The sequence below is a fragment of the Leptidea sinapis genome, chromosome 3 (assembly GCF_905404315.1).
Source record: "Leptidea sinapis chromosome 3, ilLepSina1.1, whole genome shotgun sequence".
Taxonomy (NCBI): Eukaryota; Metazoa; Arthropoda; class Insecta; order Lepidoptera; family Pieridae; genus Leptidea; species Leptidea sinapis.
Genome location: NC_066267.1, coordinates 16,759,476 through 16,781,689, shown reverse-complemented (window position 1 = coordinate 16,781,689; position 22,214 = coordinate 16,759,476). Strand labels below are relative to the sequence as shown.

Here is a 22,214-nt window from a genome sequence, read left to right as displayed (position 1 = left end):
AACTAGATTCCTTTATTGGGTCTATTTTGCGTGCAGTGTTGAGCAGTCCGACTAGCCTAGCTCCTTTCAGAAGTTAAGAATACTGGGATGTTTGCAACCTTCTTGGAGCAACATCGTATAATTGTATTTTCCCCGTTGATTGGCTGTTTGTGTTTTTTTATGACAATAAGGGACCAGATAAGCAGGACCAGCTGATGGTAATTGATACGCCCTGCCCATTACAATAGAATACTACCCAAAAACTCCGAACGGTACTACAATACATTCTTGTGTAGTGTACTTGTGTAGTGTGTGTACCTACCTATTTTTATGGTGAATTATGTATTCTATTTGTATTTTTTTTATGATAACGGTTAAGTAGCTCTACCCATGTGTTTATTTAATGTCGCCATTGTAGCGCCACGCTATATATACAGCGTAATAGACAAACTCTCCTCATTACGGCGAGACTTAGGCCCGGGAAGCCCAAATGATGGATGTTTTGTGAGGAGCGCTTTGTGCCATACACAATCAAAGGCCTTGCTTTCAATAGCCGCCGTCCAACTATGTGTCAGGTATACGAGAAGATCGCCTGCCGACCGACCATGGCGAAAGCCATTCTGTATTATGTCTGCATCCTCATTGCTCATAGCATCATTAATCAGTATAATTAATCATTCTATTCATACTATTTCCTGTTTAACTTTGAGTTGCTTGTATGAATTTTATTTGAGTTTACAGCACAACTGGGTGCTTGCGTAGAGCTGGATTGGTACAACTGCGGCATTGACAACGATATTGATGTAGCGGTTGGGAACGTGTCTATATTCCAGTATCCGTGGCTAGGCGTTCTGTACTACTCTTACTGTGAGTATTGTTATTTATTATTTACATGATTCTTTACTTCTATATCTAATGATGCGAAAGTGAACGCAAAAGCTTAGATGAACCAGAGAAGCGAAGTTAAAACTACAATGGGACCACACGGAAAGCAAAAAAGAATTATCAAAATCGGTTCACCCAGTCAAAAGTAATGAGATAACAAACATAAAAAAACATACCGTCGAACTGAGAACCCCTCCTTTTTTGAAGTCGGTTAAAAAAGACACGAAACAAGAGACAATAAAAAAATAATAACAATAACACACGTTCTAATATTTAAAGTATTTTATTTATATATGTTATTCTGTAAAGTTTCGCTTGCATTGTGGCTTTATAAAACCCCACACTTGCTTTTTTTATAGTTGGCGACACTGGCGAAGCACGTGTTGTTACAACTGTGGCTCTCATACAAGCAGAGTTTGTAATAGGATCCGCAGCAGACATTGGTCCAATGCCTAAACATAATTTTAGGTGAGTAAGAGTATTCAGAGTGTATTAGTATTGAACGTCTTACTCAAAATAGGGAGACCTCTTTCAACTCATTTAAAGTTAAGATACATGCAAGTAAGATTAATACATTTTTGGATGCCAAGTTTTGGCCTTCGGGGCTAGTATACCGACGTTATAAGGAACGACAGTTATATACTGCTTTAAGTAATAATAAATAATATGAATAGTAAGCCAACCAATTTAACATTAGCTACGTTTAACTGCCGTTCTATAACAAGATCTGCAGAACAAATAAAGAAGCTATCAGATAACGTTGACATTCTGGCCTTGCAGGAGACTTGGCTCCTCCCACATGATTTAGGATTTGTGAACGGACTCAGTCAGCACTTCAGTTGTATTGCTAAATCAGCTGTGGATACCTCTACAGGAATTCTTAAGGGCCGACCGTATGGGGGACTTGCACTGATGTAGCGTAAGTCACTGTTTCCGAGTGTATCTATCATAGACTGTACCAGTGACAGATTGGCGGCCGTGCAAATTGATTTGGGCGGACGCCATATCCTTGTAATGACTGTCTATCTACCATTTGATGATGGTAATGAAGATTGTCTGGCAGACTTCATAGCTTGTTTGGGAAGTATTGAAGCCGTGATCAGTGACAGTGATATTGAAGCTATCTATGTGCTCGGTGACTTCAACGCACATTGTGGTACTAGATTCGGTAACGAGCTGCTTGCTTTCTGCACAGACTATTCACTCGTGTGCGTTGACACTGAGGTTCTGGCTCCGGACACGTTTACACATATTAATGATGGCAGCGGGTCTAAGCGTTGGCTAGATCACTGCGTGGTGACGGCTGCAGCGCGTGAAACAGTAATTTCCGTTTTTGTGGATCTTGGAGTGTACTGGTCTGACCATTTTCCCCTTCTAATTAAGTGTAAAATGCATATACTTCCTCAAAAAATAACAATATCTATAGAAAATAAGACACTATCTGGAGTTCACTGGGGTAATAGAGACATGAACGAAACCAATAGGTATAATATCCATTGTTGTGATAACCTGAGTGATATTAATTTATCTAGTCATTTTTTAAGCTGTATAGATTGTAATTTTAGTAATTTTATTTTATGTAATGCCCATTTATTTTTATTAGACCGCTATTATGACAGTATTGTTAAGGTTTTACAAGACGCTGCCAAAAAGAGTGTGTGTCACGATGCACCCGTAAGACATAAGAAAGTTTTGGGATGGAACTACCACGTTCGTGAGAGTCACCAAAAAGCGAGATATTATTTCAAATACTGGCTATGGTGTGATAAACCGCAAACTGGTGCGATTTTCGATAAAATGGCGGACAGTCGTAAGATTTTTAAAAATAAATTGAAGTGGTGCCAAAATAACGAGGACCAGATAAAGATGGATATTCTAGCCTCGCATCAGGCAGATAAAAACTTCGTAAAATTCTGGAAGGCCACGAAACGTCTGAACTATAGATCAAATTTACCTGTGAGCGTTGATAAAGAGCATGAACCAAAACTCATTGCCGACTTATTTTCGCACCACTTCAAAGTGGACCCATTGTCTACTCGTAAAGCAGAATATGCTTCATCGCCTGGTAATGATAGTAGTACTGAATTTAAACCTCTTCGTTATTCATCGGACCATATAGCCAGTGTTACAACTAAAATGAAAAGGGGAAAGTCTCCAGGTTTTGATGGACTGAGCCTGGAGCATATACTTTATGCAGGTGATAAAATTTATAGTAAATTGGCGGAGCTCTTTACCATTTGCATAAATACAGGTTACTTGCCAAAAAACCTCATGAGAACTGTGGTGGTTCCTATCCCTAAAAATAAAACTGGCGATCTCTCCAGTCTCAAAAACTATAGGCCAATTTCGTTAGGTACAATTATAGGAAAAATACTGGAGAGATTAATTTACCCGGATGTAAACCGTAATTTAATGATTGATGATGCGCAGTTTGGTTTTCGTCCAGGTCTCTCAACGGATTCTGCTATATTTGCTCTCAAATCGACAGTTAGCTACTACACACGTAGGGACACCGCTGTATACGCATGCTTCTTAGATCTGAGCCGAGCTTTTGATCTGGTAAACTACCAATTACTATGGCAAAAACTCACCTGGTCGAATGTACCGCAAAAAACTGTAGATATGTTGAGATACTGGTACGAAAACCAAACAAATTATGTTAAATGGGGCGACGCCATCTCTAATGACTTTAGATTAGAGTGCGGCGTGCGTCAAGGAGGGCTAACCTCTCCGGACCTCTTTAGCCTTTATGTCAATGATCTGATTGTGGGACTTAGGAATGCCGGAGTTGGCTGTCATATAGGGACAACGTGCGTGAATAACTTCAGCTACGCTGACGATATGGTGCTTTTAAGTCCCTCAATCAGAGGCCTCAGGAAACTGCTGGCTATCTGTGAAAAATATGCAGGGCAGCATGGCCTAAAATATAATGTAAAATAAACACAAATGATGGTGTTTCCGGCTAAGAAAGGTCTGGAGAGAATTCCGATGGTCTTTTTAGACGGTGTATCCATAGATAGAGTGGACCGATTCTGTACTTGGGGCATATCCTAACTGAGAATTTGTGTGATAGCGAAGATATAGAACGCGAGCGCAGGGCTCTGGCTGTTCGATGCAATATGCTCGCACGCCGGTTTGCACGGTGCAGTCCTGAGGCGAAGCTGACACTATTTAGAGCATATTGTCAATGCTTCTACACGTGTCAGCTTTGGGTCAACTGCACTAAAACTGCACGAAGCAGCATCAGAGTGCAGTATAATAATGCATACCGTATTCTGATGAGACTGCCCAAATATTGCAGAGCGTCGGGCATGTTTGCCGACGCCAGAGTCCCCGATTATTTCGCAGTGATAAGATCACGAGTTGCTGCTTTTTGGTCTCGCATTCGCGAATCCGAAAACGAAATTCTCAGTGTATGCTCTGAGCACCCAGAGAATCCTATACTCCATTACTGGCTTTCGGTGCATCGTGACATTAACCGGAAATAGTATTATCAGTACATTACTTTTTGTACAAACCCCCCCCCCCCCTCCCCTTTGCCCCCTTTGGGGCAATTTTAGTTTTAAGTTATTTTATTATAAAGTACTGTGATGTATACAATTTTATTTTTAAGTACATCTTATTCAATTTACTGTAATGGGTTTAAAATGCCTGAAATAAATGACATATTATTATTATTATTATTATTCAGTTTTAAGGGCTTCAAAAAAACTCATACATAAAATTAATTGCTTACGAATTATATTTGTAATACATAGAAATGATATTAAAGCAGTGTATGCGTGGCCTAACCGCGTGGTATACTCTTTCACTCCAATACCAGCTAAAAGAGATAGCAATTGCACAAAATAGCGCACAAGCAAATTGCGTAAACGCCATTTAACATTTTTTCACTATCAAATGACACAAATAAATCAAATGAAAATATTTACTTGTAAAGTTTTAATTAAGTTTTTCACTGGATTCCAGACGCCGAATTCCACCCTCGCACGACACTCCACATATTAATCATCCCCACGATCTGGCTGGGTGGCGTTCCTCCACAGGGCGGTTTAGAAGGAACTTTGCTCCACGTACTACAAAGCTGTCGAATGAGCTTCCTTGTGCGGTATTTCCGGGACGATACGACATTGATGCCTTTAAAAAAAGCACGTATACCTTCCTTAAAGGCCGGCAACGCTCCTGTAATTCCTCTGGTGTTGCATGACGACGTGGGTGGCGGTGATCACTTAACATCAGGTGACCCGTACGCTCGTTTGTCCTCCTCTTGCATACATATTAATATCACTGTCTGTCACCTCTTGCATACACTAATAACACTGACAGTAATCACGTCACTATGGTGCTTCTTTGGAATTCGTTTTGAACTTGTTCCGTCTCTTATCGATTGTTTTTTTTATGAAAATACAGACGAGACGATTAGGACGTTCAGCTGATGGTAATTGATACGCCCTGCCCATTACAATGCAGTGCCGCTGGATCAGGATTCTTGAAAAGCCCAAAAAAATCTGATTGGCACTATAATTGCACTCGTCACCTTGAGATATAAGATGTTAAGTCTCATTTTCCCAGTAATTTCACTAGCTACGGCGCCCTTCAGACCGAAACACAGAAATGTTTACACATTGTTGCTTCACGGCAGAAATAGGCACCGTTGTGGTACCCATAATCTAGCCGGAATCCTGTGCAAAGGAGCCTCCCACTGGTAAAACCGATATCTAAATATTATATTTTGAATAATGCACTCTTTTGCAAATAAAACGGTCACCTAGGTAAATAACCTGTTTTATCTTCAGATTATTTCATAATTCTAAGTAGCTTGTATCATCACAATACTTTAACTAAATAAGCACAAAGTGGTTTCTGTCAAGGAATAATGTCTGTAATGGAAATAATGATCCCAGAGTCTAAACAGCTAGTTGCGTATATAAGTGTTCATTAAATAAAGAAGCAGGCTTTAAACTTAGGTTTTTTTTAACAGAAAAATAAAAAGTAAAAGCTTAAATCGAGTGTGGCCCTTGCTAAAATGACAGCTTGTATTCTTCCGGGCATGCTATCGAACCTATTCTTAATTGTTTCTTGTGCAGTACTCTCCCACTGCGCAGCAATTACATTCCTTAGCTCTGTGTGTTTTGCGGAGCGGGCTGCACCGATCTTACTCTTCGTTTTAAAACATCCCAAATGTACTCTATGGGATTGAGGTCGGGTCTTCGAGCAGGCTAATCCGAACGACGAATACCTTCCTCTTGAATATAAGCTTCCATATCGCCAGAACGGTGAGCGCGAGCGTTATCGTCCATAAAAATCAAATTTTCTTCAAGAACCGTTTCTGCGGATTGTACGTAAGGAAATAAGACTTCTGATATGTACCGGTGTGCATTCTAAATGCTATTTTCTATGAAGACTAGCTCCACACGGAACAATACATTAATTAATTGACCAAAACATAACTGAGCCTCAACCATAAGAAGGTATTTCTTCAAAAGCGTTCATCAGGAAGCGGTCATCTCGAGCTTCTGTGCTTGGTTTTCTTCCAGACCTAGGCCTTTCACTGACGGAACCTCGGAAGTCTCTTGATATCGTTGGCAAGTCCTCTAGACAGTCGAACGACTCACACAGAGAACGCTAAATAATGGTATCAAGACTTATAAATATCGAAATAGTACATCCAACAATAATTATCTAAAAATGTTTAGAGTTAATACGAACTATCATCGAATCCCGCCATGACGCCATGAAACTGCAATTTTTGTTAAAGTCCGACTATGTCTTAAATTTGAATTTTAAATAAACTTTTTTATACACCACAACATTTCATAAATGTGCGGTTAATATTGTCGAATGATTATAACCTCTTTTGGTATTGTATTGTCTAAAGGGACGGAAAAAATTAAAACCCCCCGTCTTTTTGCAAATGAGTTTATATTGGCATTTCATTGGTCCTTTACCGTTTCGGAAACAAGGACGTTCTTCTCTCTGAGGGCAGATACGGCACAAGAAACTCTCTCATTTGCACTCTTTAAAATAATTCCATTAATATGATGCTGGTAACTAGGTTTTTGAAATAATCCACTAATATACGCCACATCATGTAAATTTTTTTTTTTCAACTTCATAATATCTTAATTAACCAACAAATTAATTATTTACGAAACCAGTAGGTACCTAAACATCCTAGTAGTAGATAATGACACCATGCTTTTAGTTTTGTGGGTAGTTAAGCCTATTAAAGAGTTGTGAGACAGAATAGCTTCAGTACAGAGTAGACAAACGTTATGTGTAACAATAATTATAAGGCCAGAATTATTGATTTATTTCATTGGACATTTTTCCTCTTTGAATGTTGAATTTTCAGAGCGAATACTGAAGTTTTACTTGGTAATAATTGGAACAGAGTTGGCAGACGCGTTCGCAATTATGTGATACACGAGGAATATGGGGAAACTTATAATACTGTTGCATTAGTTCAATTAAGAACACCAGTTAGAGACGGTAAGAGAAGCATTAGTATATATTAATGATGAAAGTTAGGAAAAAGGAAAAAAATGTGTTTGTTGATGATCACTTATCCGAAACCTATATTTTTTTGCTTAGAAATACCAATAATTCAGCCAATGACATTTCATTCATACAATGAGCAGGCGCATGGCAAAACAACGTTTGGGTTAGCACTTGCAAATAAATAAATAAATGATAAAGCAGTGATTGATATTGGTTTTTTTTTACGATAGGACGTGGCAAGATACGAAACACATTTACCTGTTACAGATAGTGGACCCTGTAGAATAGCTAAGAATTCTGGAAATCCCAGAATGCTTAATTTTGATTTTCTCATTTTCTATTAGTCTCAGTAGCCCTGTTATTTTATGAAATTACTGGCCTAATTAACATCTAGTGAGTGAGCTACAGTGTCTTCAAATCAAAAAACCTATTCGTCCTGCAAGTGTGCATTATTTTTGTATAGTATATAATATAGTGATATTCCACCGCCTTCGAAAGAACAAACCTTGTTGTGTATTGTGAGTTGGTTTTTATGCACTGTAGTATCTATACGCAATTAGTCGGCAGAAGTGGTTTTATGACTGAACAAAATTGAACGAACCACCGTCTCCCAAAAGTGGATGATTGGTTGAGCCGCTATCATGGTTAGGTAAAGTATTATCTCACTCAAGCGCTCATTTACATACTTTCGAATATATTTGCTACGTTTATATCATGAGTGCCCATAGTGGAGTGAATAAATATTCGCAGTACGTGTATTTCGTACGTTCTCGTTTAAACTTGTTACGATCGACTTGGAAGAATGTCCTAGTTACAGCCAGAGACCTCTGTAAGTGCGATGCTGTCATCAAAGGCAGCGTGGAACGCGACAAGCTTATACTCGACAGAAAGCCTGCAAAAACTTCCTCCAATCAAAAGGTAGTGAGCGAAACACAGTACTCTATGACTAATTATATTATGAAGGAAGAGCGGTAGATGGATCATCCTCCGTTTCGCAGAGGATATTAAGGCTGATGACAGAGGAGGGTCTTATTAGGTAGTGGTAATACTGAGTCAGCCGGGCTACAACATCAAGGCTTGACGATGCGTAAAAGTATTTTCCTACCTGTATAAAAAACACACCTTAACACACACATCCACAAGATACTTAGTCATATAAAAGATATTATAATAATAATAGATAATCTGAAGGTACATCGCTTTCTCATTACCTCACGATCTTTATCAATTCACTCTTCTGTTTATCCTAAAAGGAAAATTGTTCCAAAATATACAACATTAAAAATCCTTTTATTTTACAGCACATATAAAACCTATATGTCCGCCTCCTGAGAGGTTAAGAGATCCAGTGTTTTACGTTATGAAGTTTGATGAAGGTATGTAGTCAACTATTTTTATCATTTATTATCAAAATAGCTGTTAAAGCCATAAGTCTTAAGCCGTGTCCACATACAAAGAACAAAGACAAACAAAAGGTTTCACTTAACTTACTTTTCATGAAAAATTTGATATTTAAAACGCTTTTTAACTTTGAACATGATTCACATCCAAATGCTTGAAAAACTGAAGTAGCAGTGGGCAGGGTACATAGTTCGACGGACAGATGGCCGGATGGTTGGGGCAGTAAAGTCCTCCAATGACGACCGCGTATTGGAAGACGCAGTGTTGGTAGGCCCCCCAATTTTTGTTTGTTCTTCTTACCGACGAACACCGCGTGTTTGGTGTACACATAGACACAGTAGAAATATGTGTCTACTGTGCCATAGACTTACGAATATATTAGCTAAAGATTTGACAGCCCGACAATACGTGAACATTTTGATTTGTCAATGTGGGCGTTAGCTTAGTGGCTTAATATTCAAAATACTAAAGAACTAATGCCAAGCGTGGCTGACTGCTTACGACTTTTCAATCGAATACGGTAACAATAGATTCGCTTTCCTTTCCTATCTTACATCTCTTTGAGATGTTCTTCTCTCTCGCACGCTCTGGTTGTATACACGCTAGTATATTGTAAGTCTATAATAAGCACTGTTTTGCATTATATTACACTCGCTGACCCGACAGACACTGTTATTCCAATAGAAAATGATAAGGGTAAATATAGTATTTGTACAAACGGCTTTTACATTACCACTTTATAATTGGCAATTTTGAAAATATTAAAATGGACATACTATGTTATCTTTAAGAGATAGACACATGCCATCGCGGACTTTTCTGTAGACCTATATAAGATATACAATTTCACCATACATTATTTTGTTTTATCTCAAAGTCTTTAGACAGCGTTTTCGTTTTCCCAGACAGCTTATATTTTCCGCCATTTTTCTTCAATAAATTTCGTTAATATATACAAAACTTAACAAATCATATACTAAAATGTTCTTCGAGGACCACGCTATCCATTCGTGAAAACATCGTGAATATAGGTGCAGTAGTTTTTGAGATTATCGCGAACAGACAGACATGTGTTTGTGTTTGTTGCTCGTGCCACCCCCGCTCAAATAAATCTGGATATTAACTTACTTGGAAGAGTACTCGGATCAAACACAGAGTACAAAAAGAATCGTTCTGTTTGTGACGGCATCGATCATTATAATATGTTCTTGTCTTTTATCAACAATCAACAATTATAACCTTCATATCTAAATATTATGAGTTATATTAAGTTAGATAATTATGGAGTTCCGCCACATATCATCTGATTCAATAAACTTTTAAAAAAATCATAGACAATTTGTTATGTTTTTAAAGTGATAACCCTCACTTGTAGGATTATTAAACAAATAAAATAAAATTTTGTTTTCAAATTTCAAAAACACATCAAATTGTTTAGATTTCCAAGAGCGACATCTCAAGTCAATTTCCAAATATGCAAATACTGCGGTTGAGCAGGTTATCAACTGTAAAGTAGATCCTGTAGATGAAGCCACAACCTGAGAGTTTAACAAAGCATACAAGATTTTATGACGATACATCACTCGAACGGTTAGCTAAGTTCGAAGAGCACTCGCACGGAACGCAAGAGGTCGTGGGTTCGAGTCGTGCATTGTTCATAAAATTTTGTTTTCAGATTTTATTTGAATCTTCAAAGTTTTTGGATCAAATTGTATCTTGAAGGGAACATAGCCCAATAAATTGGGGACCAATATCACTCAAGAAAGCCTAAAAAGGAATTAAACACATAAAACCTAATAATGCCAAGTTACTGAGGAATTTTAATTACTTATTTCGGACACTCTTCCCAACAGTAAACTGTAATAGTCGTGAAGTACAGATGCACGTGTCAGTTTGAATCTCCCTACTAGAAACTAAATAAATATTATCATCACCACAATTATGTACTGTAATCTCATTATCACGTAAATCCTATCGTATCTTATTTATACATTCCAGACATAAACTGATGATGCCTACTACTCGGCTAAGTCGAGTTAGTACGTCTTTTGTGGGGCGATGTATATGCTTTTACAACAAGATCCCAGAAAATGTTCAAAACAAAAGTATTACGTTATTCAAAAGAATTGTTAAAAAACGTTTGTGTGGTAAAGGTTACTATAACATAAATGACTTTCTTAATGATACCACAGATTGGGAATGGAGCGACCGCCCTCAGGCTATTAAATAATAAGTTTAATTGTACAATGTTACTTTGTAAATGTTACATTAATTGTAAAACATATTTTTGATGAAAAAACAAAAGCCCGCCGAGTTTGTTGCGCCCATTCTTCTCAGGCCTGAGGCATTCATTTTGGAATGGGTGGTAGTTATTTGACTTTCAATAAGTGATTTCAAATTCAATTTTGAATAAAAATATTTGAATTTGAATATATTGAAACTATTCCAACTTCAACTAGCTCTTGGCCCATTTAAAGTACATGTGTATGCTGCGTAGGATACGATAAAATGTCAAAACATAATATGTTATTCTAATAACATTAGTCTCAAGCACCGAATATAGAGTGGAGTGGTGTACGTGTCTATCTTTTTCGTCTTCGTCTTATAAAATTTATAAGAACACTTCTTTATACCTTATAAGTCTGAGCGATCTCTGATCCAATTCCAAGCAATTCAGGGGCCACATTTTGGCATACGTCATTTTACGCGAAGCCATAAAAGATCATTCACGTCACGGCAGTGTTACGTCAATACGACAGAAAATTTTATAATTACTACCGAATGAGAGTGTCCACTTTCAATTTTATTTTACTTTACACATAAAAGATAATATTTTGAAAAGGCATAAAATTTAGATAATATAGACAGAAAAAATGCTTGCAAAGTAAAACTCAATTCTTAATCATACAATAGTTATTATTGCTTACTTATAAGTACTTATGAAGGTAGATCAACACTACACATCCCTGTAATTCGGATTCGGATCGGACGCAGTGGGCGAGCTTTTGAGAGTTAGTTTAGTTAGTTTTTAGAGTTCATACAAATATTACTATGGCTACTTCGGTCCGTCAATAATTTTGTCCGGAAGGGAGATTAACGGTTGATGGAAAGAATTTGGATTACGGAAGCTGGATCTAGTGCGTTAACGTTCATAGAAATAGTTCTACGACTACTTCAGACCGTGTTTTTACGGATACGGATCGGACTCTGATCGGACGTAGTGCGAAAGCGCTCTTACTCTGTATATAGAAGAGTAACAAAAAAAAGTGCACGTTCCCGCTTCAATTCTATCAAAAATCAATTTTTCAGATTACGAACACCTTCAGAAAGAAGTTGTGCCTGTTTCACATGTTCCTGGTTCGCTTTGCAAAGAGTTTTACGTCAGAGCCAATGTAAGTATAGATATAAATAATATTACTGGTCTAGCAAGAAATGCCTTAATAAACAAATATTTTTCAAATTAAATTTGGATCGCATTCATTGTGTTCTCATATGAAAGGTAGAAGCACGTGGACTGATATAGATACTAAAGAAATACCAATATACCAATGAAATCAATGCCATCTAGGTCTCGAGTTAGGTCTTGGATGGTCTTGAATTTCACGATTCACTTCACTAGCGGTCTTCTGAATAGTCATCGCTTTTGCATTGACCTACATGCTAAATTTAGGGCAGCAAATCTTAAGTTTAGCTTGAAGATTCCAATCAAGGGCTTGTCATGCTTTTGTCATCCAAGCCGTGGTGAACCACTGGTGAACTGGTTATTACCAGTTTTTAGGAATACTTAAATTCCTATAGAGTAACCGACCTGCTGCTTACAATAAAAAATACTGTGAAATGCTTCAAAATTGATCAACTCCCTTGCACTCAAAATATTAACTGAAGTGGCGTCGCCATAGAAGTCATTTATGGAGCTCAACGATGTGCGAAAACATGTTAAAATATTTGATTGAACTGCTGTTTATTCTGTAAATTTATTCAGTTCTATATATCAAATTGCAAAATAATTGATTGTGACATTCATGACCATAGCTATTGGAGTCCACTCGCGACAAGCACGGAGTGGGTTATGGCAATCATGAAATTAGTGTAATATATTTTATAGATAGCCCTTAATAAAGGATAGATATGGGCGATAGAAATAAGCCCAATGTTATTCGATAACTGACATATAAAAGTTGTACATTTCTATGTATATAAACTGCCAGTGGGAGGCACCTCTGTACAAATGCCGGCTAGATTATGGGTACCACAACAGCGCCTTTTTATGCCGTGAAGCAGTAATGTGTTAACATTATTGTGTTTCGGTCTGAAGGGCGCCGTAGCTAGTGAAATTACTGGGCAAATGTGCAAACTTAACATCTTATGTGTCAAGGTGATGAGCGCAATTGTAGTGTAGCTCAGAATTATTGGGGTTAAGTGGTTTTTTTTATACTGAAGGCTTTTATGAAAAGAAATGATAACAATTTTTATGTGGTTTGTTTACTTATTCATAAAGTAAAATATAATGTGATAAAAAAACTGTTGTCAGGTGTACCTAGGGGTCGAACCCACGCTCCCTATCAGAGATCAGAGCTTAAATCTGGCATTTAAGACTACTCGGCCAGGCTGGCCGAGTAGTCTTGAAAGCAGTAGTTGAAATAAATGATTCAACTACCCCCTACTCCGCAGCTGGCTCTGATGCGACATGAGATAGATGAACGAAAAAATTTGAAGCGATGTAATAAATAGAAATATTTTTATTTATCATAGGGAGTGACAATAACATAACATATTGCAACAGTACTTACACACGTAAATACCATGAAGCTCCATCATCCAAATCAGTTAGTAACGGGGCTATGATATGGGGAGAAGAACGGAAAAGAAACTCCCAGCCCATCTTTCAAATCATATAACAACCAAGCCTATTTAGTATAATTTTATTATAAAATATTAGGTGGCCTGCGCAGAACCAGACAAGAACCATGCATCATTATCCTATATATATTGTACTGTGCTTTTTATTTATGGAAAAGGAGGACAGACGAGCGTACGGGTCACCTGGTGTGAAGTAATCACCGCCTTCCACATTCTCTTGCAACACCAGACGAATCATGGGAGCGTTGCCGGCCTTTGAGGAAGGGGTACGCGCTTTTTTTGAAGGTACCCATGTCGTATCGTCTCGCAAACACCGCACAAGGAAGTTCACTCCCATCTTTGTGGTACGCGGAAGACAGCTCCTTGAAAACAGCACTGTAGAGTACTGCCACACATCCAGAAGGTTGGGATAACTATCCAAACTTGTGGCGTGTCGTGCGAAGGTGGGATTCGGCGGCAAGAATGTTTATAGCCTCCTTTGTCAAAGAATCTTTAATATATTTCTTGAATTTGTGCTTGTATACATGAGTCCTTGTATACTGTCTGGTATTTTATTGTAAAATTGATACCAAGATCAATGAAGTCAAATAAACTTCATTCAATTAGGCTTAAACTCGGCGCTTTTTAATAGTAACTATAAATATTTCTTTTAAATTACTTAATTACAAAACAGGCGCAACAAACTCAGCGGGTTTTTTTTCATAAAAATGGTTACATGGTTACAAAGTAATATCGTACAATTAAACTTACTATTTAATAGCCTGAGGGCGGTCGCACCATTTCTTATCTGTGGTACCATTAAGAAAGTCATTTATGTTATAGTAACCTTTACCACACAAACGTTTTTTATCAATTCTTTTGAATATCGTTATACTTTTGATTTGAACAGTTTCTGGGATCTTGTTGTAAAAGCATATACATCGCCCCACAAAAGACTTACTTAATCGACCGAGTAGTAGGCATTATAAGTTTATGTCTGTTCTTGGTGTTATCATTATGTTAATGACAGTTTCTAGCAAATTCACTTAATATTATGTGCCCATGTTATCATATGTTACAGCTATATTCAAAGCGGATGCGCCCTGCCCACGTAGCATGTGCGGTCTCCCTGGATGAAGAGCGTGTTTGTGTATGGCAAGCGGGTGGAGCTCTAGTAGCCCGGGACGTCTGGGGAAGGTGGCAGCTGGTCAGTTAAATTAACTCTTGGATCATTTATACGTCTAGAATATTATTATTGTTAGGCTTGATGACTAATTATTTTAGATTTCGCCAATGAGTGTATATTAATCAACTGCTATATATGGCTTCGTGAATAAGCAAGGTCATCAGAAACAAAGATATTTGTTACTGCTGAGATCATTCACTGCAAAGAACACTTTTGATGTATCTAAAACAAAAAAGACACACACAATATATACAAAGGCTTATGCGGGACTTGCACCCGCGACCTCCGGCGCTCCGTGCGAGCGTTCTTTCCAACTGAGTCAATCGTTCTAGTGACATATCGTCGATAAATTTTGTATGCTTTGTTAAACTCTCACGTTGTGGCTTCATCTACAGAACCTACTTTACTAGTTTAATAAAGCATACAATATTTTATGACGATGCGTCACGCGAACGGTTGGCTCAGTTGGAAACAGCGCTCGCACGGAACGCGAGAGGTCGCAGGTTCGAGTCCCGCATCGTTCATAAAATTTTGTTTTCAGTTTTATTTGTATAATATAAGTCACGGAAAAAACGAAATAAATAAATAATATTTATTTTTCGAAATATTAAAATTCAGATAAAATTCCAATCTTTACCACCACTTTAATTATTTTTTTATTTCATGATTTCCAGTTAGGTCTGGGCGTTAGAGGCCCAGGCTGTGGGGCCCCATCTCGTTATATGGATATGATGAGTTACTATCCCTGGGTAGAACATACGCTCTCTAAGTTCCGACGTATCACCATTTCCAAGATGTCGGATCATAGATATATATTAAGAGGTAAGCTAATTAAAATGCTCTATATCTTATATCTTTAAACGGGCAATTCTTGTATACATATAATCTGAAACTCGGAAACGGCTCCAACGATTTTCATAAAATTTAGTATACAGGGGATTTCGGGGGCGATAAATAGATCTAGCTGGGTTAGCTTGCTAGGCTAAATTAAAAAAATGTAGTTTTATCCGTGTTTAATGAGAAACAGCTACAATAACATTAGACCACAAAGGTAAATTTCTCCACTATATAGAAGACTATAATAGCTCAGATGGGACATTGGGTGATCCGGAAAGCAAAAGACCCCGGTTCGAATCTAGATGTCCTAATAGTTTTTTTTTATTCAAGTTTTGTACATTCTTAAAAATCCGAGCAAGGCTCGGTGGTCCGTATATGTTATTATTATAAAAAGTATAAAGTACTAATAGAACCACGTTGATTTTATTTCAATAAATAGAAAATAGTAGAATTTTGAAATAACAGAAATAAATTTGAATACAAGTTAAGTGTCATCCAAAAACAATACCATCCTATGTTTCTTTTTTCAAAATTAGGCAGATCATCAACATAAATTGGGAAGCGGAAGGGTCCAAGAATAGACCCTTGCAATACCACCATATACAAAGTGATTCTTATAACGTTGGGGAAAAAATAGGATATAATACGTAATCGGATTAGAAAATGATAAACCTAATTTACTATCAGATACTATTAATTTTTAATTAACATAATATATAGTAGTAAAAGAACGGAAATACCAGAAAAAAATTGCAAACGGTTGACCGTGAGGGCCATTCTGTAACTTCCCGCTAATTCCATACCTAAACCCTTTAAATTATACTTATGACGATTTTGAGCTCAAAGAGTTAGCTGTTCTATGTTTTTGAGCTCTTTATAAAAGAACTCAGAACATGCATTTGATCAGATATTAAATTTCGGAGTATTTTGGAAAAATCATTCTGAAAATCATGTCTCATAAAAGTTTAATAAACCTATTTTTCGAATTTTCAAACGGTAATTACTTTTGAATGAATGAACCGGTTTTCACGCGGTTCGTGGCATTCGACGCAGTTTTTTGAGAACCCTTGTGTTTCAATTGATCGAATACGGAATTTCGACATAATTCCGAAAAACCACTTTTTTCGGTATTGAATGTTTTCAATTATCTGTGTGGAAAGTTAAAAATCCTTTGAATAAACCAACATCAGACGCATTTTCACGATACTAAACAATATCCTTGTCGATCTATTAAGGTCTACATAAGGCTTTGTCAGATTGGTCTTTCCAATTGTCTTTGGTCTTTCCAATGGAGTAGCCGCTAACTAAAGTTCTAATTACAACTCTCTTAATGTAGAAACTACCGCGTTTCACAGTAGGTATATGTGCTGCCACCTAGTATGGGTGTGGATCAAAACCTGTATTGTTACAAATTAGGTGGACGTCTCGTTAGTTTCTCTCATAAAAAATACTTATTAATATTTTAAAAATGTTCTTTTAATATTTCCAGCCGATAATACAGCATACCAGGGCTTCGGGAACTGTGATGAAGAAGAGAAAATCAATTTGATTTATCGCGAGATGATATCTCTACGGACAGACAACAACCAGTACCAGTTCTTAACATATAATGTATGTGCAAACTTCCAAGTAGCCTCGATGTTTTTATGAAATTGGTCATTAGAGGACATACAAATGATTTGAGTTTTCTTTAGTGTTAATTCCGCCAATATTTGTCTTTAAACAATTCGACACGTGTTTCGCCTCTACACGAGGCATCCTCAGGACGTGTTGTCTCGCCAAAATCTGGCATGAGACTCAAATCATTTGTATAATCATGGATTTCCGCAAAGTAACGCCTACATCAATAAATTTTATTGGAGGACAATATTACTGAGACCATTGTTTTACTTTGCTATATAGAATAAAATCACTTGCTTTAAGCCTACCCTTAAATAGCGACCATATTATAATGTTTAAGGACTGCAACAAAAATTACCAAGATATCAATCAAGCATTATTTATTGCCGACTTTTCTGATCCATCTGTTGCAACGATACGATATACTTAAATGAAAAATATATAGAGATTCTCTAGTTCATCGTTTAACTTAAGCCTTTACTCATCTTAATTGGACAGATTACCTACAAGCCTGGATAAATTTAAAGACACTATAAAATATACGCAGAATGCTTATTTATTTTTAAAAATTGATTCCTTTAGAATCATTTTATGGATCAATTATTGGACCACAACAGCTTAGCAAACAAATGGCGTAATAAGAGAAAAAACGGCACGGTAGCGAGCTTGCTAAGAGCCAAAACAAACCAACCTAGCCGCTATTTAACCACAGGATAACTCGAAAAGAGGAATTTTGAAGATAGCCTTAATATTTCATCGAAATCAGCCAACTTTAAATATTATAATGTGTAGATTTAAGATGAATTTGTACCAAAATCACCAAGTACAGTTTGTCGCGATTATTTTGGTTCTTAAATTTATTTTCTTTTCGTATTATGGTAATATAACTACAACCTAAAATATTTTAGATGTCAATTTATGATGATGTGGAGTATACATGTCTCACTTTGGAACTGGTGAACGCATCAGCTGTCTCTGAGATGAGGATAAAACATCTCTGCACGAGATTCTCCTATGGACCTCCCTGCTATGCTTATAAAGGTATTTATAAGATCTTACATCCCATAATCACAGCATCATCATCATAATCGAGCTATGATCAAAGCTCTTCAATATATTGGCAGGCTTGGAAGATATGCATACCTTTCAAGCTTACCTTGCTGCCGCCTATCTATTTGTTAGGTATACCAGAAGACCGCCCACCGACCAACCATCTCGAAAGCCGCACTGTCCGTTTGTACATTGATCCACTAGTAACCCTCAAGGAATACCAAGTGGAGGCCGTTAATTATTATTCCGATGATTTTGGATAGCAATTGCAACAGGCCTGTTAATAGCCGCATCCGAGCTGTAACCTTATTTTTGACAAAGGTTGACTTTCAAGAGTCCGAGACTACATATTTTGGGTATGGGTGCTAAAATAAACTTGGTAGCAAAGGTAGCAACCGCGTCAACTCGAGGGTACATTTTCTGATCACAATGGGAGAAATGCTATCCGGCCCGTTTGACTTCTTAACGTCCACGAACAACAGAGCTCACCAAACAGTGCTCAGAAGCCTTTTCATCTGCTTTCCTTCTCAGCAGATATGGCTGGCTGAAGTTAGCAAGCTGAAGAAAAAAACAGCTTCAGCTTAACCAAATACACTGCGTGTTGCTGCGAACCCATTTTTTATTTTAGGGGCTTAGATTTTGCATGGGTGATTTGCTGTTCACTAAAAGGATACTCGTTTTTATTTCCGCTTTAAACTGTTTGCGTGCAGATTCAATACACTTGGGCTGTATATTTTTTGCCATCAATTGATACTTCAGAGCCTGGTCTGAAAATATCCATGGCCTGTAGTATCACGTCGGATACCTTTACCGACATAACGCAATGTTCAATTGACATATCTTAAAAGCAGTGCGCATTCAATGAAACACAATGAGACAGCATGCGTCATTAAATTTGCGCTTTTTCATTTCGTAACTTATATATTATATCCCTGAGGATTATTCTCGTGTGATATCGAATAGTGTCGAGAGATTCCCTTACGTCGATAGGTACCTATCGAAACTCCCGCAAAAATTCCACGTGACCTTCGAAATAATATATCCCATGCTTCGCTATTCAGGACCGTGCCAAAAAGTGTCCCAATATCAGAATATATTACATCAGAATACATACACAATCAACCCGCTACATACATAACTGCCTTTAGGGCTTATCTTCATAAAATGAATTGAAAATGTGCAACTATCAGATCAAATGTTATCCCATTCGATTTCTTCGGATACCTGATGGTTTTTTTGCAGGTAAGAACACAACGGCGTAATTATTAAAAAATTGACAGCTGCAACTCGTTGTAAACAGCAAGCAGGTCGGCCATTGCAATTTGGCAATTTAAACAACAGTTTACATTTCCTCGCTGTTGAGCGCGTTAACGGTTTCTGATTTAAACAATTTGTTATGTTTTTAATGTGATAACCCTCACTTCTAGGATTAATACGTAAATAAAATTTGATAAACAAAATTTTATTAATGATGTGGGACTCGAATCCACGGCCTCTGCCGTTCCGTGCCAGTGCTCTAACCGACTGAGCTAACCATTCGTTGTTAATTTTATTTGTGGTTTCTGGTTTGTTCCATATTCTGAGGTCTCAATACGCGCACCATTAGCAAGTGTGTTCTGTTTGCCTTCAGGATATAATTCGGTTCTAATTCTCCCGCATTTTCAGGCTCAGTCTTCGAAATATCAGTGTATATAATGTTTTCTGATTCATGCCGATTTGAAATGTTCGCTTGGGGCTTCCACAAGAATATGACTCTTATCGACATTCAGCAATGGAAATGGGAGGAAGGAACATTTTACGAAGATTTTACTATGGCACCCGTGGAGTACAGAGGACCGGCGCATATGACTACATTTGGATTTGAGCCAGTGGATTACGGTAGCTGGGTGCCCGAATACGATATATGGACTACAACTGAATTTTCCAACATTACTACTACTACAACGGTGAAACCGCAAGATATTTGTGAGTATTACTTTAATATATTAGCTTTAGGGTTTATCTTGAAGAAATAAGGTTTGCCAACATCAAATCCACATCGTCCCAAAACAAATTTCACATCAAAAGAACCAAAATTGTGATATCATAAATGGACAAGTAATGAAATTCATTGCAAGTTTTATAAGTGTACACCAAGTGCACTTTTAGCGCCTATTATACAATTGGCAAAAATGTCTTACCTGTTCCACGGACGAGTAAAATAAGAAGGACTCCCAAGAAGTGTCACCATTGGCAAAATTGTATCACCTGTTCCACGGACAAGTAAAATAAAAAGGACTCCAAAGAAGTGTCACCTTACATAACAGTGAGGCACCAAAACAAGCCGTTTAACGTGTAAATACATAGCCCCACGCATACACTTACACTAATACAAGCCGATCGGCCACCATTATGAGATTTGCCATCGTCTGTCACAGATCAGTTTGCGTCGAGATATTTTAAAAATGCCGTCGTGCGTTGTGAAAAAGTGTAAAAACAATACTATAAAAGTATTTGTGGATATATGATTATATAGGGGAGAAAAAATTGTGTATCTAGTAAAAATATCCGAGTGGCGTTGTATATACGTATACATTAACTTATACAGATAACAATAAAACATTCATTACATTTCATTCAATAGCCGCCTTTTCAACACCTTATTTCGTGGCAGTAATGTTCAAAATTTATTGTATAAGCACATTAGAAGCTCGGACGCGAACATGAGTTATGTGCGCGGTCGAAACACAACTGAACGAAAACTCTCCTTATTAGATTCTTAGGCTTGCTTAAGCTTCAGAAACGTACGTTAGTGATATTGAAGAAACAAAATTTTAATCACCCTTATGCACAACAAGATGGTAGGAAGTCGCTGAACACCTACTCTAGCACGCGACTACTAGATTACTTACACGTTGTTCCGAAATGATATTATGTGAAATTGATTTATTAAGGTTAATTAAGTATGTATTGTTATTTACGAATTTATTTTTTTATGATTACGGTTATATATCTCTACCCATTTTTTTAATGTCGCGATTATAGTGCCAAGTGTTGGACCTATAATCTTTGTTCCTGATCTTTTTCTATAAATAAAATTATTGTTTCAGATGATTCACACATACCGCCGCCGAATCTCGACACTCATATTTACGTTGCGTCTTCCACTGTTAACACAACAGAAGACTTTTCTACAACAACTATTTATCCTATTTTCGAATTGTCTATGACTGGAAAACCAGACAACAGTACACCCAGAGAACTGTATCCGTAGAAAGAATTAAATAAATTACTTAAGCTTTCGTGGGTTACTATTAATTGTGTAATGTGTGTGTGTGGATTATTATTATTAACGCCATTAAAAATGGACTGCATAGTAACGACTGCTCATGGTGACAGGTGTTCACTGAACAATTAGCCATCATCGCCGGTGCATCCCGAATCCCCCGCCCTGTCCTTGGACAAGACCGCAATCTAAATAAGTTCTTTTTAAAAGTATATACTACTCGGATGGGCAGCATTCGGGAAGCTCCGTAAAATCTTCTCATCCCAAATACCGCAGTGTCTTAAGACGAAGGTTTTCAACCAGTGTGTTGCCAGAGATGATTTATGGTACGCAGACGTGGTCGCTAACTATGGGCCTTATGAGATAGCTCATTGTGGCTCAGAGGGCAATGGAGAAGGCTATGCTCGGAGTTTCCCTGCGAGATCGAATCAGAAATGAGGAGATCCGCAGGAGAACCAAAGTCACCGACATAGCCCATATGCTTGCGAAACTGAAGTGGCAGTGGGAAAGGCACATAGTTCGATGGACAGTGGGGGTGGCCCAGACACAAATGTCGACCACGTACCGGAAGACGCAGTGTTCGCAAGTCCCCACAAGATGGACCGACGATCTGGTCAAGATCGCTGGAATACGTTGGATGAGGGCAGCGCA

The 22,214-nt window shown here is 37.6% G+C and overlaps 1 protein-coding gene across 1 annotated transcript; it reads left to right on the top strand.

The window, feature by feature from the left end:
• Window positions 1-319: 319 nt before the first annotated feature.
• Window positions 320-21,564, top strand: LOC126979355 (uncharacterized). The gene is made up of 12 exons (XM_050828595.1): window positions 320-332; window positions 721-846; window positions 1,224-1,332; window positions 7,220-7,356; window positions 8,667-8,741; window positions 12,076-12,158; window positions 14,687-14,812; window positions 15,466-15,613; window positions 17,118-17,239; window positions 18,157-18,289; window positions 19,964-20,263; window positions 21,388-21,564. The coding sequence occupies exons 1-12, from the start codon at window positions 320-322 to the stop codon at window positions 21,549-21,551; spliced, it is 1,536 nt and encodes a 511-aa protein (XP_050684552.1). The 3' UTR covers window positions 21,552-21,564.
• Window positions 21,565-22,214: the final 650 nt, after the last annotated feature.